This window comes from Bos grunniens, chromosome 2, assembly GCF_055505025.1.
Source record: "Bos grunniens cultivar Pamir isolate PY7600 chromosome 2, Bosgru_T2T1.0, whole genome shotgun sequence".
NCBI lineage: Eukaryota > Metazoa > Chordata > Mammalia > Artiodactyla > Bovidae > Bos > Bos grunniens.
The window spans coordinates 36,298,792-36,313,869 of NC_141166.1; the positions used below are offsets into that span (position 1 = coordinate 36,298,792).

At 41.3% G+C, this 15,078-nt stretch overlaps 1 protein-coding gene and 1 long non-coding RNA gene across 8 annotated transcripts in view; one reads left to right on the forward strand and one right to left on the reverse strand.

Moving 5' to 3' along the window:
• Window positions 1–687: 687 nt before the first annotated feature.
• LOC147377910 (uncharacterized) lies at window positions 688–2,617 on the reverse strand. 2 transcript variants are annotated; one of them, XR_015142480.1, is made up of 4 exons: window positions 2,478–2,617; window positions 2,113–2,253; window positions 1,144–1,272; window positions 688–758 (listed from the first exon to the last, which is right to left on the reverse strand). It is a non-coding gene; the product is annotated as an uncharacterized LOC147377910 (long non-coding RNA). The 2 variants fall into 2 exon arrangements; XR_015142476.1 differs by having other exon boundaries at window positions 688–762.
• Window positions 1,143–15,078, forward strand: part of ERBB4 (erb-b2 receptor tyrosine kinase 4) — a 1,279,082-nt gene continuing 1,265,146 nt past the window's right edge. For all 6 annotated transcript variants that reach the window (XM_086341936.1, XM_086341945.1, XM_086341948.1 and 3 more), the window contains exon 1: window positions 1,143–1,921. In XM_086341936.1, the coding sequence (XP_086198062.1) occupies window positions 1,840–1,921 (82 nt within the window). In that variant the 5' untranslated portion in view covers window positions 1,143–1,839. The remainder of the gene's footprint in view (window positions 1,922–15,078) is intronic.

Genomic DNA, 15,078 nt, shown 5'->3' on the forward strand with positions numbered 1-15,078 from the left:
AAATAATTCATTCATAGAACGCCTGTGCAAATAGCAAACCAATAATACTCTACCTTCAGGAGGTTCTGGCCTTTGTCCTGGGTACAGTTTCAGAGTTGTAAAAAGCAAGGGATATGTGCACTGATATGATCCAATCCCATATGTTTTAGACCAAGAAGAGTCCAGAAATTTGTATGGCTAGCAATGACCTCTGGAGGTCGTGGAGTGTGAACATGGAAGAGGACTAAAGCAGGATCCACTGTAGAATAAACCTAATTATTTAAGGTTGGCTATATCCTAACATTTGCCTTAAGTTATTTTAGACTGAGCAGCTCAGCCCTGGGACAATTTCTAGCCATTTAGAACTAAATTGGTGGCTTTGGACTAGAATCTGCTTAATGAGAATGAACCTAAAACCAAGTTGTCCTAGAGTCCAAGGAAAAGATGAAGTGACCCCATAAAGTCTAAAAAATCTAAAGATGCAGTTCTACAAAAGTGAAAGTCTAGTTTGATCAATTTGCGAGCGTGGGAACGATGGGAGAGACTGTACAGTTATATAGGCTGGACAAAGAGGAGTGCTTAGATTCCCAGGACTACCTATTCCGCAGATGTTAGCAATTACTAAACCAGCTTTTGAACTACTGTCTGAATGTGAAGCACGAGGAAGTAGGAAGCCAGGTAGGCTAATACAATTGAAGCAGGGTATTCTTTTCTTGTATTTCTAGGGCAGGTCCAGTCTGTGGATGAGCACCGTGGAATGTGGAGTAAATTGTGACTTTCTGGCTTAAAAAGAAAAAAAAAACAATCTTTTTTGTAAGCATCTCTCAGGTGGTCTGCACGCTTTCCGGGCCAGCTGTCCGGCGTGTGTTTGGGAGCGGGGGGGAGGGGGGGGGTGGTCTCTGATTCAGTTTATGGCCTCCGGTGAGCCCTTTAAATCCAGCTTCCCCCGCCCCCACCGCTAGGCTCCCAGCTCCATGACAGGTGTTTTCCCAACTCCTGAGGCCCACGATTTTGGGGAGTGGCTGAACCAATAAGATTTCCCTTTGGGGCGGGAGGCGTGGCTAGTTGGGTCAGAGCGGGGGCGGGGTTTGCGCGGCTGAGCCGAGCCAGCCTGGTTGCGTGGAGGGTTGTTTTACCCACCGCCCGCCCCACCCCCTCACCAACCTTTTTTTTTTTTCCTCCCGGACGGAGTCTTATTAATTTCTCGGTGGGGCTGCAGCTGGAGACCGCGGAGCGTTGGAAATGACGCTCGGAGCTTTAATTACCGCAGCCGCCGGACAAGTGTGAAGAAAGCTGACAGCAAAAAAAAAAAAAAAAAAAAAGGACAGGATCGGGGGTGAAGCAAGAAGCTTCCCCCTCCCGCCCCTTTCCTCCCAATTTGGACTGGAGGTGCAAGGAAACTGAAAAGCGAGTCGAACAGAGTCGGGCTGGGGGGAGAGGCCGGAAACCTACCGCCTGTTTGCAATCAACTTTTTTTTTTGGAAACCCTTTTCCGAACCCTTCCTTTTTATTGTTGACCAACCAGGGAGAGAGAACGAGAAAGTGAGGAGGGAGCGAGAAAGCGGAGGCTCACACGGGGACGTAGCTGCCCGGTCCGGCTGGGAGCACCGCCGCACACCCTCCAGTACATTCCCACCCGCGTGCGCCCTCCCGCGCACCCTCTCCTGGTCCTCCGGGTCCGGGCCCTAGATCCGCGGACGCGGACTCGGTCTCCCGCGCTCGGAGCCGGTGCACCGCGCGCTCCAGTGCCCCTCGCGACCCCACGCGCGCCCGGCCGAGGGATCTCCTCCGCGTGCCCCGAAAGGGGATTATGCCATTTGGACATGTAATTGTCAGCACTGGATCTGAGACTTCCAAAAAATGAAGCTGGAGACAGGACTGTGGGTCTGGGTGAGCCTTCTCCTGGCGGCGGGGACCGTCCAGCCCAGCTCTTCTCAGTCAGGTGGGTCGCGGTCCTTCTCGCGTTCCAGGGGTTGAACCTGATGCTGCCGGCCGAGCGGCGCCTGGTGGCTCCTCGCCCCCTGCGCGCTTATCCCAACCAGAGACCCTCTCGCTCTCCGGCGTGGAGGGACCACGTCACCCGCGCCTCTTCCTTGTGTTTTTCGTTCGCCCCCTTTTCTATCCCAAACTTACCCTCTGCGTGGGCATGTGTTTTATTTATCGCGAAAAACCACTCTGCGCCCCTTTCTCCGTCCCTTTTCTTTCTCTCTCCCCTTGTTTATTTCTCGCGCGTTTTCTTCGAGCCTCTCTAAGCCGCATCCCTTCTGGTAGCGCCTGTTGTGCGGGACGTGGGAGACCCAAAGCCGGAGTCAGAGGAGACGCTCCTTGCCGCGTCTGCCTACCCCCCGCCCCCGCCCCCGCCCGCGAGGGAAGAAGCCTCGGAGAAGCGCTGTACGCCCGGGGCTCCGGGGCAGGATTGGGGTCCCGGGGCCGTGGCAGCTGGGCTCGGGGGAGCCGGAGAGCAGTGGGGAGAGGAGCTCCGAGAGCCGGCTTTGCACCTGTGTGCGCTGCCTGCGGCCGCTGCGTCCCTGGCCATCCGAGCCTGCGGGGTCAGACCCGACTCGAGCCCAGCCTGGGAGCTGGAGCACGGCGGGACGACACGCCTCGGCTGGGGGGGCCGGGAACACAAGGCCTCCTCCGCTGGCGTCCCCAGCCCTCGCCCCGCGGACTAAGGGGGAGCTGGCTTGCTTGCTTGACCTCTTTTTTTTTTTTAAAGGCTTGACCGACTTAAGCCGGGAGCCCGGCCTTCCCGTCGGTTTCTGTGTTTGGCTTCAGGAAGAGTTCTTCCTGTAGTTCAACTTGCTATTGGCCAGAGTCCCTCCAACTTCTGTTTACTGCCGGGCGCGGCTGCTGAGCCGACCCGTCAGGCGAATTGATTGAACCCAAGGCGGGTGCTGCGGCACTGGGTGCGCTACCACTGCTGCCCGGAGAGCTCGCGCCCCGGGACCCCGCGGGGCAGGAGGCGAACTGACCCCCGGGGAGGAGGCGCGGCGGGCCCGCAAGGTGGATGACAGCCCTTGCGGGCCCAGGGAGCTCAAAGTTTCTGACACTTGTTTCCTGGGGATGAAAGTGGGACAGGAAAGGGCCAGGAAAACCGGGGAGTGACGCGGCCAAGGGGGCCCTTTTGGAGAGCCGGGGAGATTTCCGGAACTATACGGGGCTGGTCGCGAGGGCGTGGGAGGCACCTTGAGAAGATAAAGCCCCCGGGGAGTGGCGAGAGGGAGAGTTTCAGGCCCTCGGAGGGTGTCCTTCTGACCTCACCAAGAAAACAGCGCGCTGGAGTTTTCCCGCTCCGCCCCCGCCGCCGCCGCCTCCCCCCGCTCCCCCCTCGCCTAGTAAATAACAAGTTACAATCCTCAAGCCTTTCAAAATGACCTTCGAATGGCACAATGTGCGCCGTTTGTTCTGGCCGTTTGCACCCTCCCAATTACTCCGAAATTCTTCATGCATACCAGGTCCCAGGCTCCAGCCACCTCCGGAATTACACCAACACCGACTTGAGATTCCAAGCGGCCTCTTAGATACATCCCTTTTTATCTCCCTCCCCATTCCGCGTCCCTTCATATTTCCCCTCAATGGGTTGATTATGCACATTGACCCATTCAGAAGCAGTTGCGACTGACACGCAGGCTTAGCCGAGAGGAATTTCCACCGGGCGACCTACTGGGGGGCTGTCTGGTGCAACCTCTGCCGCTGGGGGACCGGCTGCGAGTTCGCAGCGATTGGGTATTAACTGTGCGGCTCGGGCTTGAGCTATGCCGAAAAGCCCTTTTCAGAATTTCTGCAAGGAATGTAATCCAAATTAGTTCTGCAGCTGTCCTCTTCCTCGTCTCCGGCGACACCGGCTCGCACCCTCGCTGGTCTCTTCTCGCTTTCCCCCCGTGAATTGTCAGACCCACACAAGTGAGCCCATTTAGAGCGCGAGGATTAGCGTGCCATTGTTGTTCCGAGTGTGACTCTGTACTTGAAATTCTGGGGGCACAAAGGCGAGCCTCACTTGTTCCAAACACAGAGTGATCTAGATGAAAGGGCCGCACAAAGAAAAGCTCCCGGTTGCCTCCCTGGTATAATTTCAACACGCAGGCTAAGGTGATCCACTGGAAACTGTAAATGCCTCCAGGACACCTTTTTTTTCTTTTCCCAATCTTCCCCACCCCCACCCTGCCGCACCTGACAGGGAAAGTTCGGCTGGTTTTAATGTGGTGCTTTTATAAAACCAAGTTACGTTCTGGGGTACGAGTGAGGCTCTGTATGTTTGTGGCTGTGGATGTATGGCTGTATGTTCCCAAGTAAATACATATTGCGTGTCTCCCCTCTCGCGGTTAGCCGTCAGTAGCAGTTTGGAGGAGTTTGTTTTGGTCCAAATGAGAAATTAAGTGCGGATAAGTAAACTAAGCTGCCAGAGGGCGACAAGATGTTGAGTGAATTGCTTTTAGATGAAACAAATTAAGGAAACGAGGGAAGACAATCTGCTTCTCGCATTATTAGACACGCTTGGAGTTCAGGGGAAAGTGGCATATTTTTGAAATGCTAATTTCTTAAGAAGCAGAAGGAATGCACCTTATTTACTGCTGTATGTGAACAGAATAAAAATATGAGTGGGCAGGGTTCTGTTGTATAGATCTAAGATATAAAATAGTTGTATCTGAAGAGGTTATGTTCTTATTTTTCTCTTCCTTAGGGGGAAAAATCAGCGTTAGAGATTTTTTTGTTTGTTTTGTTTTTTAGTATTCTGCAGGACTTCGTCTCATTTTGAGTGATTTATTTTATCAAAAAATATTATAGCCAAGAGCCCTTTATATGACTGTTATAAAACCTTTATCTCTAAAAAGAAGAATTCCAAAATTTCAGTCTTCCCGCCATGATGGAAAAATGATCAGTATCACCTTTGTGTTGAAATATATATGTATATATGGGTAGTGGTACTGAAGTGGTGGTCTCACATACCTTAATAGATATGTGATAAACAAGTTCAGCCCCTATTTTTTATTTGCAAGTAACTTAGTCCTGCTTTTCATTCTATAAAAGAGCATGTATTTTTCTTCCGCCCTTGAGATATATCTCCAGAATCAATTTTTTAAACATTTGAGAATAAAAAGGTGAATAAAACTTAGTTAAATGATGAAAAGATGTTCAATATAATTTAAAAAAAAATCAGTTCTCTCCCTGCATGTGTTTATTATAAACACACCCATGAGTATAGTTTCCACTTTTTCTTTTCTTTCAATTTTTGAAATTCATATATATGTAAAAGGACCCTTTTTAAAGTAAGGTATAATTTTTTTTCTTCAGAATGCTTCCAAATAAATTTATACCTTTTATTTTGACTGCAAATCACTTGAAAATACTATAATGTGGACTGATATGGTAAAATTGGATGACTGGTTGTGTCATGATTCCTTGATTTCTGATTTTTTTTTTCTTAAACCAAACTCCTTTTATTTTTTCATCTACACGCATAGAAAGTCAAATTTTTTGAAATCAAGGTACTTAACTCCTTTATATGTATAATTTTCATTTAGTCACTGAATATGTGTCTTAATTAAGAAATTGCATTAGAATATTTACTGGGGCATGCACTTCATGGAAGATTTATGTATTTTTTGTTCTAGCCTGAACACACTAAGTTTCCTTTGACTGATTTTTAGAGTTTGCATTCATTTGAGGAAAAACCATATTTTCTTCTTAAAGTAGATTCAAATATTTAGTATTCATGAGCTTTCATCCCTTTGGTTCTTAAATAGAAGTGCTATTTATCATCTGTCTTATGCATTCACCCTTTCCATTGCTATAGGTTCTTTTTTTTACATCTTATTATTTATTGAGTTTACACATATGAATATATATTTTCCCCATCTTCACTAAGGGTATTCTTTTTGTGCATGTCTTTCCCAGCAACCTGCCACTCAGCCACTGCAGGAGTCCTCTGAGCCAGTTTTCATTCTTTCTTTCTGATAAATATGATATGGCTGGTTGGCTGGACAATCGCAAGCCATTCCATTGCTCAGATTTATTCTTGAAAGAAAATAAAAAGGCATCGATCCGAGCTCACTAGCACATCTCAAAAACCCTGACTCCAAGGCCACATCTTTCTACAGAGAAGTCCCTTTTTTCCCTTCTCTCTCCCTCTTTTCCCCTCTTGTTAGTAGTCTAACATGGAAGTTAGACTACTGCCACTTCGAAAATGCTAGGGATGCGAGGCACTGTGCTGTATCTAAATATTTTCTGAAGCCCTGTGATTAGAGCCACCTTGAGATTAATGACTATGTAAGGCACACATTTTAGAAAATGAATTAGTGCACCTTAAACATTGCTGTGTGTTAAAGTGGTATCATTTTTTGTATTACTTCAACCCAGTTATTAAGAAAAGTTAGCATATATTAAAAGCAAGAATACGTTTTTGGTTTATTTGACAGTGACCTGCTGCTGTTGGATATCCATGAGTAAATTTTAAGTGCCTGTAACATAAAGCAAATGATCAAAAAAACTCTGTTACTTGCAAACTTGTTGGCATTTGAAATCACAGTTGATTTTACCCCTTTGAGAGATACTGCTTTATAGAGAGAGATGTTAATATTTACATTGAAATGAGCTTATGGATGTTTAAAACTATAGCTGTTCTACAGAAATTAATTGTCAAGCATATTCCACTGTTATCTTTGACAGTGATCTACTGAGTAAGGACACAGGGCAGAATTTAAATCAAAGTATAAACTTTTCTCCAGGTTATATCATTTAAGAAATGTTCTACTGTGTTGCATTTGACCATATGGAACTGTGTTGCATCTTTATCTACTATTCATTTTCTGAACTATTCTAAATATTAGGCAGTGAAACTAAAACCTTACTTTTCATGCTAGCTAGTGTTCCTACTGACTGAAATATGCAGTTTATAATGATAAATAATCCTTCAATTTTCTTTCTTTCCTTTTTAAATAAAAATGAGCTTGGACCACTGCTTCCTGAAACAGTAGTTTTCCTACATAATTTGAAGGAGATTTTGCCTATCTGTAATGTGGTTAAGTTTGACACAGGACATAGCCAGGTGGTTCAAATAGGGATTTCTATATTATGGAGACATTGTTCCTCCAAATTCTTTTTAATACCTTGAGCAACTCACTTCTTGTCTTTGTGACTTGGCTTGCATGCCTGAGGGTAAAATGCATATATTCTCTATTTCTCCATTGTATAGCAGTTTTCTGAAAAAATGGCTTTAAAATCCCTTGATATTGAGATACGTAGCAGTAATGAGTTAAATTGATATATTTAAAACATGAACACATGTTAATAAACATAATGTAAAGTTTCTAAAAGACCAGCACTGTTAGAAGAGCGCCTGTCTAAATGAAATAAAGAGATTATTAAGTTTGAAGAATGTGTATATGAAGGCCATTTCCCCCAAAACTCTACTTTTCAGAATTGGTCTATGGTCTCTTTAGATTTCGTCTTATTTGGCTGTTTCTGAGTTGTTGATAATTCTGACATGTTATTAAAGAAATTGACCTATTTTCCCAGCGCTTTAATCAAAGCTTTAAAGCCTCTTTCTTGTTTTAATATTTGACACTTCAACTGGTGCTTTGTGTTTGTACTAATTTTTCAAGAGGGAAGAGACCTGTCTCACTTTTATAACATAGAGGCAAAATATATGGATATTTGGGGGCTTAATTCTAAAGTGCTTTTTTTGAGCATGTCGTAATTGTTTTATAATTGTTTTCTTTTAAATATGTGATTGCTTTGCAGGCCTGTTGCTTGGCACAACTCCAGGGGGCAGCAGCCACATAGAATTTAATGGGAATGGTGCACGCCTGAGCTGTGGGTAGTATGGCGGCAGCCCTGCTGTTGTGGGGTGCTACAGCGTGAAGCAGCAGAAGAGAAGTTAGGAGAATCGGATTCTGGCCATACAGTCATTTTCTGTGTGATTTTAGCTTCGACTTCTTGCTTTATGTCTCAGTTTTTTCATTTCCATCAGTATAGCTGAAAGTGATACTCAAACAATTAACATCTTGAATTTTTTTTTAATGATTCAGTTAGACAGAAGAAGGATGTTTAGACTTTTTCAACAAAAGAAAACCATTGGTTTTTAATTATTTTTAAAAGGAACCTCTTTTTTTTTTTTTTTTCATGTGAACTCATGTGTGTAGCCCTGGTATTGAGAACAGGTAAAGGGTAAAAGGAGATGTCTTTTGTTAAAGCTTCATTGAGAAGCCAGCTTTGTGCCCCCTGCCTTTGGCACTCCCCTCCTTTTTTCCCACTCTGGCAGGGACTCTTCTGTGCTGGCCTACAGAATTCAAGCACTGTTTCAAAATCTCTCATCTAGTCCACTCTTTTCATTTTCTAGGTGAGGAAACTGGGAGCCCAGGGAAATTAGGTAGTATAAGTCAGTTGGCAGTTTCCAACACTAATATCATTTTCTTTAGCACAGAAGTACTTGAAAAGTTGCAGACAAAAGAATAAATAAATTCAAGGTTGTGCTATTTTAAAGGAGTCTTGCAAGATTGAATGAAAACAAATGGATTGGAGCCATGGGCCTAATTATCAGACTGTGAAGTTCTTTTCAAGGGGAAAACTGGGGAACATCATCTTTGATTTATATTTAGGAGTAATCATTGATTGCATTTGTAACTTACAGCACATTAAGATGAAAGAAATAAAGCAACTTTATTATGACTTGATTCTGTACAATGTTTAGCTGGTAGTGCCTATTCTTGACATAGCATTTTGATCCTAAAATATGAGAGTTGCCTATGTTAGTATCTGTATATAACAGTGCCTTTAAGAGTTTCTTTTACCTGTGACTTTGTGAAGATAACCAATACATAGAGAATGGTTATTTCTTCATTCTGTGTTAAGTAATATGCATGCTTTAAGAAAATTGATTTTAAAGGGTAAACAGTGGGTTCTTCATGGCCAGTTAGTTGGTGGGGACCCTTAACTAGCAAATCCACGGGAATACTTCAAACTTATTCAGGCCCATCCTTGGAACCAAGGTTCTCTGTCTTAACCACTGTCCTTATTGGGTCCTTGTCATTTTTCAGGCCCTACTAGGATCACAGTTATTCTTTGCACAAGTGCATCTAAGCCAAGCTTTAAGTACTAAGACTTTATAAATTTACGTCTATAGTGCATTTGCCTCCCTCCAGTTGGCTTCTGCAAGATTCTGCCTCTGGGCCTTGTGACTCTGAAAGTCGTTGATTTAACCTTACCTCTCTTTGGTCGATCCTAACTTCCCTTAAGCGCCAAAGCTTTCTGGATATGGACGTGATCAGCATTTCATTGACCATGACAACAGAGGGGAGGTTTAAACCTGTTTTGGCAGGAAGAGTCACTATCTGTTAGAAATTTGCAATGAAAATGGGTCCCCCTCTGTAAAAACATTAACATAGACACCAGGAAACTTCCTCTGCAATATCATTAAACCTCTCTCTTGAGAGCTAGTTCAGGATCATTACTGTTAATCACGTTATTTCCAATATCATGGGGTTACCGAAGCATGCTGCTGCTGCTTAGTCACTTCAGTTGTGTCTGACTCTGTGCAACCCTATGGCCTGCCAGCCTCCTCTGTCCATGGGATTCTCTAGGCAAGAGTACTGGAGTGGGTTGCCATGCCCTCCTCCAGGGGATCTTTCCCACCCAGGGACTGAACCTGGGTCCCCTGCATTGCAGACAGTTTCTTTTACCGCCACTGATCCACCAGGGAAGCCCTTCTGAAGCATACTAAATACCAATAAGAATATACAGGACTCACTTTCTCAATTCAGAGAGTTAAACTAATACGAATCAAGGCTCTGTGAATGTTCTGTATATTTTATTGTATTTTAACTTTTTTGAAATTGGAGGATAATTATTTTACAGTGTTGTTTTGGTTCCTACCATACAATAACACAAATTAGTCATAATTATTACTATATATATATATAGTAATATAGATGTATATATCCTTTCTTTAGAGCCTCCCTTCGCCTTATCATCTCACCCCTCTAGGTCATCATAGAGGACAGCAGCTTCCCATAGCAGGGGAAGGAGGGGGTATGTTGAACTGAGAAAGTAGCATTGACATATATACACTGTCATGTGTAAAATATTTATTTTATTTGAAACATAGTCTAAAAGTGCTTAAAGAGAAGAAAATGAAGGGAGCAATAAACACACCTTTATTTTCCAGAAAGGTCACACTTGTAAGTAATAAACTTTACCTACCACATCTTTACTGTTATTCTGACCTTTATTTATGTCTGGTCCCATAGGCATATGGTCTAGGTGGACATACAAGTTTTAAGCTTTTTGGATGTAGATGGGGATTGTAAACCTGCTCTCAAAAGGTGCATCTACTGGTCTTCTGTGATGTGCTTAGAATATCTCATGGCTAATTAGGACTGAAAAAATGGCGACAGATTCTCCAGGTTCTGTGACTCTGTCTAGGATTGAGTAATGGGTGCTCTAGTCCTCTATTTCAGGATGGGGCCCTATCACTAGCAGGGGATGCCTAATTGAGGTCATGGTTGGCATTTTACTTTAAGCGAACTCCCCCTTTACTAAAAATTTTATTTGTCATTATTTCCTATTCTTCCCCATAGGCTTCGAGAATATGAGTTTTTATTTTTTTTTTTCCTATGGGGACCCATGAAAACCAAATAAAAATAAAAAGGAATAATTCTTTTATACACAGTTTCATTTTTAGGAGTTCCTTTTGTCTGATCATTTTGTCTAGAACTAGAGCCGTTAAGTTTTTTTGATTGCCCGGCTTATTAAAATCTAATCCCTAAGACTTTTGTTGACCTCATCTAGTCCTTAAAAACTCAGAGCAGGCTGTTGAAAGATCCTCTTTTTTAGACTTCCTTCTTGTCACTACCAGGTGACCATGTCTAATATCATACTTTTATTATCCTAGTTACTATTCAGAAGCCTTCAATGGATTCCCATTGCAGAGTTCAAAGCCTGTTAAAATAGTCTTCAGTTTCCTTTTTAATCCAACCTTAAGAGTTTCTTAAGATGTATTCTAAGAACCGGGCTGATGTAGTTGGTATTCCAAAGCCTTGCTTGCTGTCTTTCCCTTGGCTGACCCTTTTCCCTGGAATTCATGGCTTCCTTGGTTGCCCCTGCCTGTCCAAATTGTTGAATCTTTCCATTTCCACATTAAATCACACCTCTTCCTAGAGTCTTCCTTCATTCAATACTCTACTCTTTAATCCTTATCTGTATCACCTATTTGAATTTAATCTTAAACCTTTCTATGGTTATAACTTTTTAAGAGCAAGCATTTTTATCTCCCACAGAGACTTAATGCAGTGCCACATACACGGTAAGCTCTTTAAAAATATTTTTTTAATGAAAGAATAACATACACTTGCCAAAACAATTTTAAGCTCATTCATAGATGGTTATAACTTGTAATTAAACCATATAAATGCACAAATAAGCTGTTCTAAAAACATAATTATAGAATTGTTAATAATAGATATTAGAAATGTTTATCCTGGGAATTTCCTTAGTTGCTTTCTTGAGCTTTGTAGGATATTTCTTTCAATGGAGTGTTTCCAAGAGTATATCATTTGTTCTCATTCCCATTTTTAGTCTGCTCATAATATGGGACAAAGTATTTTTGTCTTATTTTGGTGAGTTAAATACATGTAAGTACCATTCTTAAACATGTAACTCTCTTGTAGTACACTGTGTTTTTGTGGCCATTCCTTTGTGGTTTCTTATCTCTCATTTATAAATTTTAATCAGTTTAAGCAGTAAACATGTATTGACCTAACTGTATTTAAAGACCCTATTAGGCACTGATGAAGAAGCTCAAGATGCTAGATTTCTCCTTTCTTTCAAACAAGGGCAGATGAGACCAATAAAAAACAATACGAAAATTATGTTATTAAGTGATTTTTCCAAACTCTTAGGGGGAATTTGCCTCTGGAGAAAAGCTAATAAGTATGTCATGAAAAAAAGGGTTCCAGACAGAATGTAGTGTTTTCTATTCCTAGATGTATGTGATAATACAACTTTGTTAATACTAAGATTTCTCAGTATCTTAAAATAGACAGCTAGACATATGCCTCCCATTTTAAAAGGATCCTATAAAAGAAATACTTGCAGCATAACTGAACTGAGAGGTGACTGGGCTTCTCTTAGCTGCTCTCTTAGATGATTCACTCTGCATTCTGAAAATTGGTGAAATGATTATAGTATTTATAGTGTCAGATTCTACCAGGGAAAATGCTCTTCTAGACATTGCTTCTCAGGTTATCAGATTTCAAAAAACTGTCAACCTTTCTAGGTCACTGTGGTACCCTAGGTGTACCTTAATTTATAATGGCCCGAAAGAGTGCATGTAACATCAAAACTTAGACCTAACGGTCTGCAGAGTAATCTATTAATGAGAAAATTGGGTATGGAGACTTTATTATCTTTGTCTGAAAATTTCTTTTATAACTTTCCTGATTGTTTTTCCTTTAAGAGTCCCTGAGAAGAAAGTTTGAGTCCGGGATTATTGCTTCTACTTTGTAGACGAGGAAGTAGTGGTGTAACGAAGTAGTATGTATGGGTAAAGGCTGGCTGGTGGGTCTGTTGCTGCAGTTAGCTGTCTGCCCTGTCCTGAACCAACTGCCTCTGCCGTCTGCTAGTCCCCCTCTTCCATGTCTTCTCCCAGCCAGGGGCGTTAGTGATCCTTTCAAAGGCATGGCTCTTCTGCTGTAACTGCCCCACTGTGAGAGAAAGGGATGCTCAGCCCACCAGATCCTTCTGCTGTCAGATCAGCAGCTCTTTATGTTTTCCCTGGAACCATTTGAAGAAACTTATCTAGTAAATCAGGGGTCCCCAACCTCTGGGATCTAATGCCTGATGATCTGAGGTGGAGCTGGTATAATAATAGAAACAAAGTGCACAATAAATGGAATGCACTTGAATCATCCCGAAACCATCCTGCGCTCCCCTGGTTCATGAAAAAACTGTCTTCCACGAAATTGGCCCTGGTACTAAAAACATTGGGGACCGCTGCAGTAAATCTGTCGTTTAAGGAGTTCCTTGTTGGGTTACTCTGCCTTTCTCCTCCTCCACTGTCTTCTCCAGAGGGTTTATTTTATTTTATTTTTGTATTGTGTATTGTACTATGTTAAGGAAATCATCATAAAAGCCTTGTCTTCTTGAAAAAACTTCAAAGCAGGGGCATGTTCAAGATTCTGGGACCTGCATTTATACAGTTTGGGGAACCTCTTTAAAAACAGTATAGAAATAAAAGTACAACTTATTGAGAGAAAGGCAACCCAAAATTAAAACTTATTGGAAGGCGCCAATACAGGATAAAGGTTCTGAAGCTGAAGCCTTTTACAAAAAGCTTTATAGTACTTCTGTCTGTTTGAAGATTATACAACTTAAGAAGTAATGCTATCACTCATTTAGGGTGAATTTTGGGTGTCATTTTATATATATATTTTTCCTACTGCATGCAGTTGGTATCTTCTGGTAATGTAGAAGAATGCATTTTTTGAGAAAAAAATTGTTATAAAGAGCAAATTCATATGATCAGGCGCTTCAGTATATCTTTCGGTGAAATAATGAACTTTATAGGGATAATTTTCAAAATACTTCTACTCTAAATATGAACACACTTAATCCAGATATCTGTTTTCTTGATGCCATATTTTTAAAATGGGTCATGTAATGCTGTCTCTTATGCAGTTCTGTAGTTCATAATGGTGTGACTTAAAAGAATCTTGGCAGTTTTGGTATATAAAATCTATATTACTAAGGCCCTACTGCTTGAAATATACATCATTGAATTTTTAATCATTTGTTATTTAGCACAGTTAAAAATCTATCTTTGACTTTTACCCCCTGGCTAAGTTAAATGTGCCCATTTTAACTGCAATAGACATTATTAGCTGTGAATGAAACAATGCACCTAAATTAAAATCAGTACTCAGCTCAGATATTTGGTAATATTTTAACTACTAATATGTTAACACATTTAAGTAACAATAAAAGGATTAGTATTTCAAGTCACATTTTTACTATGTAAAAATATCAGCTAAAGAGTTAATAATATTTTCCAGTTGTTTTAATTTCAAATTTAGCCACCGCATTGTCCCTGGTGATATATCAAAACCTCTAAAAGTGTACTTGGAATTAATGGAAACTGAAGTGATTGGTATTCAGATATAATTCTTCAGTGGCCTTTTTACTTTCTCTTTTTTTTTTTTAAGTGCTGAATGAAGTTTGAAAACATAAAATGCTTTGAGATAGACAGAATAATAGACAAAACATTTTATGCAACTGCTGATGAAAAGGACATTTATTATTTTTTTCTGTACTTAATATATTGCTGGTGGCCAGAATTAGCACACCATGGGCAGAGAAAGAGATAAGACAAACAGAACAGCACACAGCTAATTTTGTTTAGCAAATTTAGATCTGATGCATGCTATTTCACTCCTACAAACTGCCTCAGCCACTTTTGAAGGGTACAGATGAAGTTTGTCTCCCACAGTTTAACAGCTTTCACTCAATATTTATAGGCTATATAAAAATAAATTTCTGCAAGTACTACAATTCTCACTGACAGGATGAGCACTGTGAAGGTAGATTTATTAATGAGAAGAAGGGAGAAACAAAAACATTTCAATTGTTCCAGGTCTGCTGAAAATAAAATATGTCAAAACATCCAAATAATCTTTGTTTCAAGGACATGTATAGTGGGGCTTTGCATATTCAAGGGTTTTGACTATTTACTATTGAGTAAATCAGAAGTCCCATTATTTTAAGATAATTTTCTAATTCAAATCTGGTATGTGGTTAGATGAATGTTCTGGAACTAGTCATTCATCTGTTGGATAAGCCAATAGGAAGGGATCCACAGTAATTATCAGAAAGTGACTATAAAACAAAACAAACAAAAACTCAAACCTTGATCTTTGTTAAAAAAAAAAAGTGTCATCATCCAAAAGAATAAATTTTAATGAATTTCTAAGAGAGACTAACTTACCTGAAAAAAAATATACCACAAAACATCTATCGCTTGATGGCAACATGATCCTAGAAAAAGCCAGGGATTTGGACAATAGTATCCATGTTTGAGAATATCTCAAGAAACATCCCAAATGTCTTTTC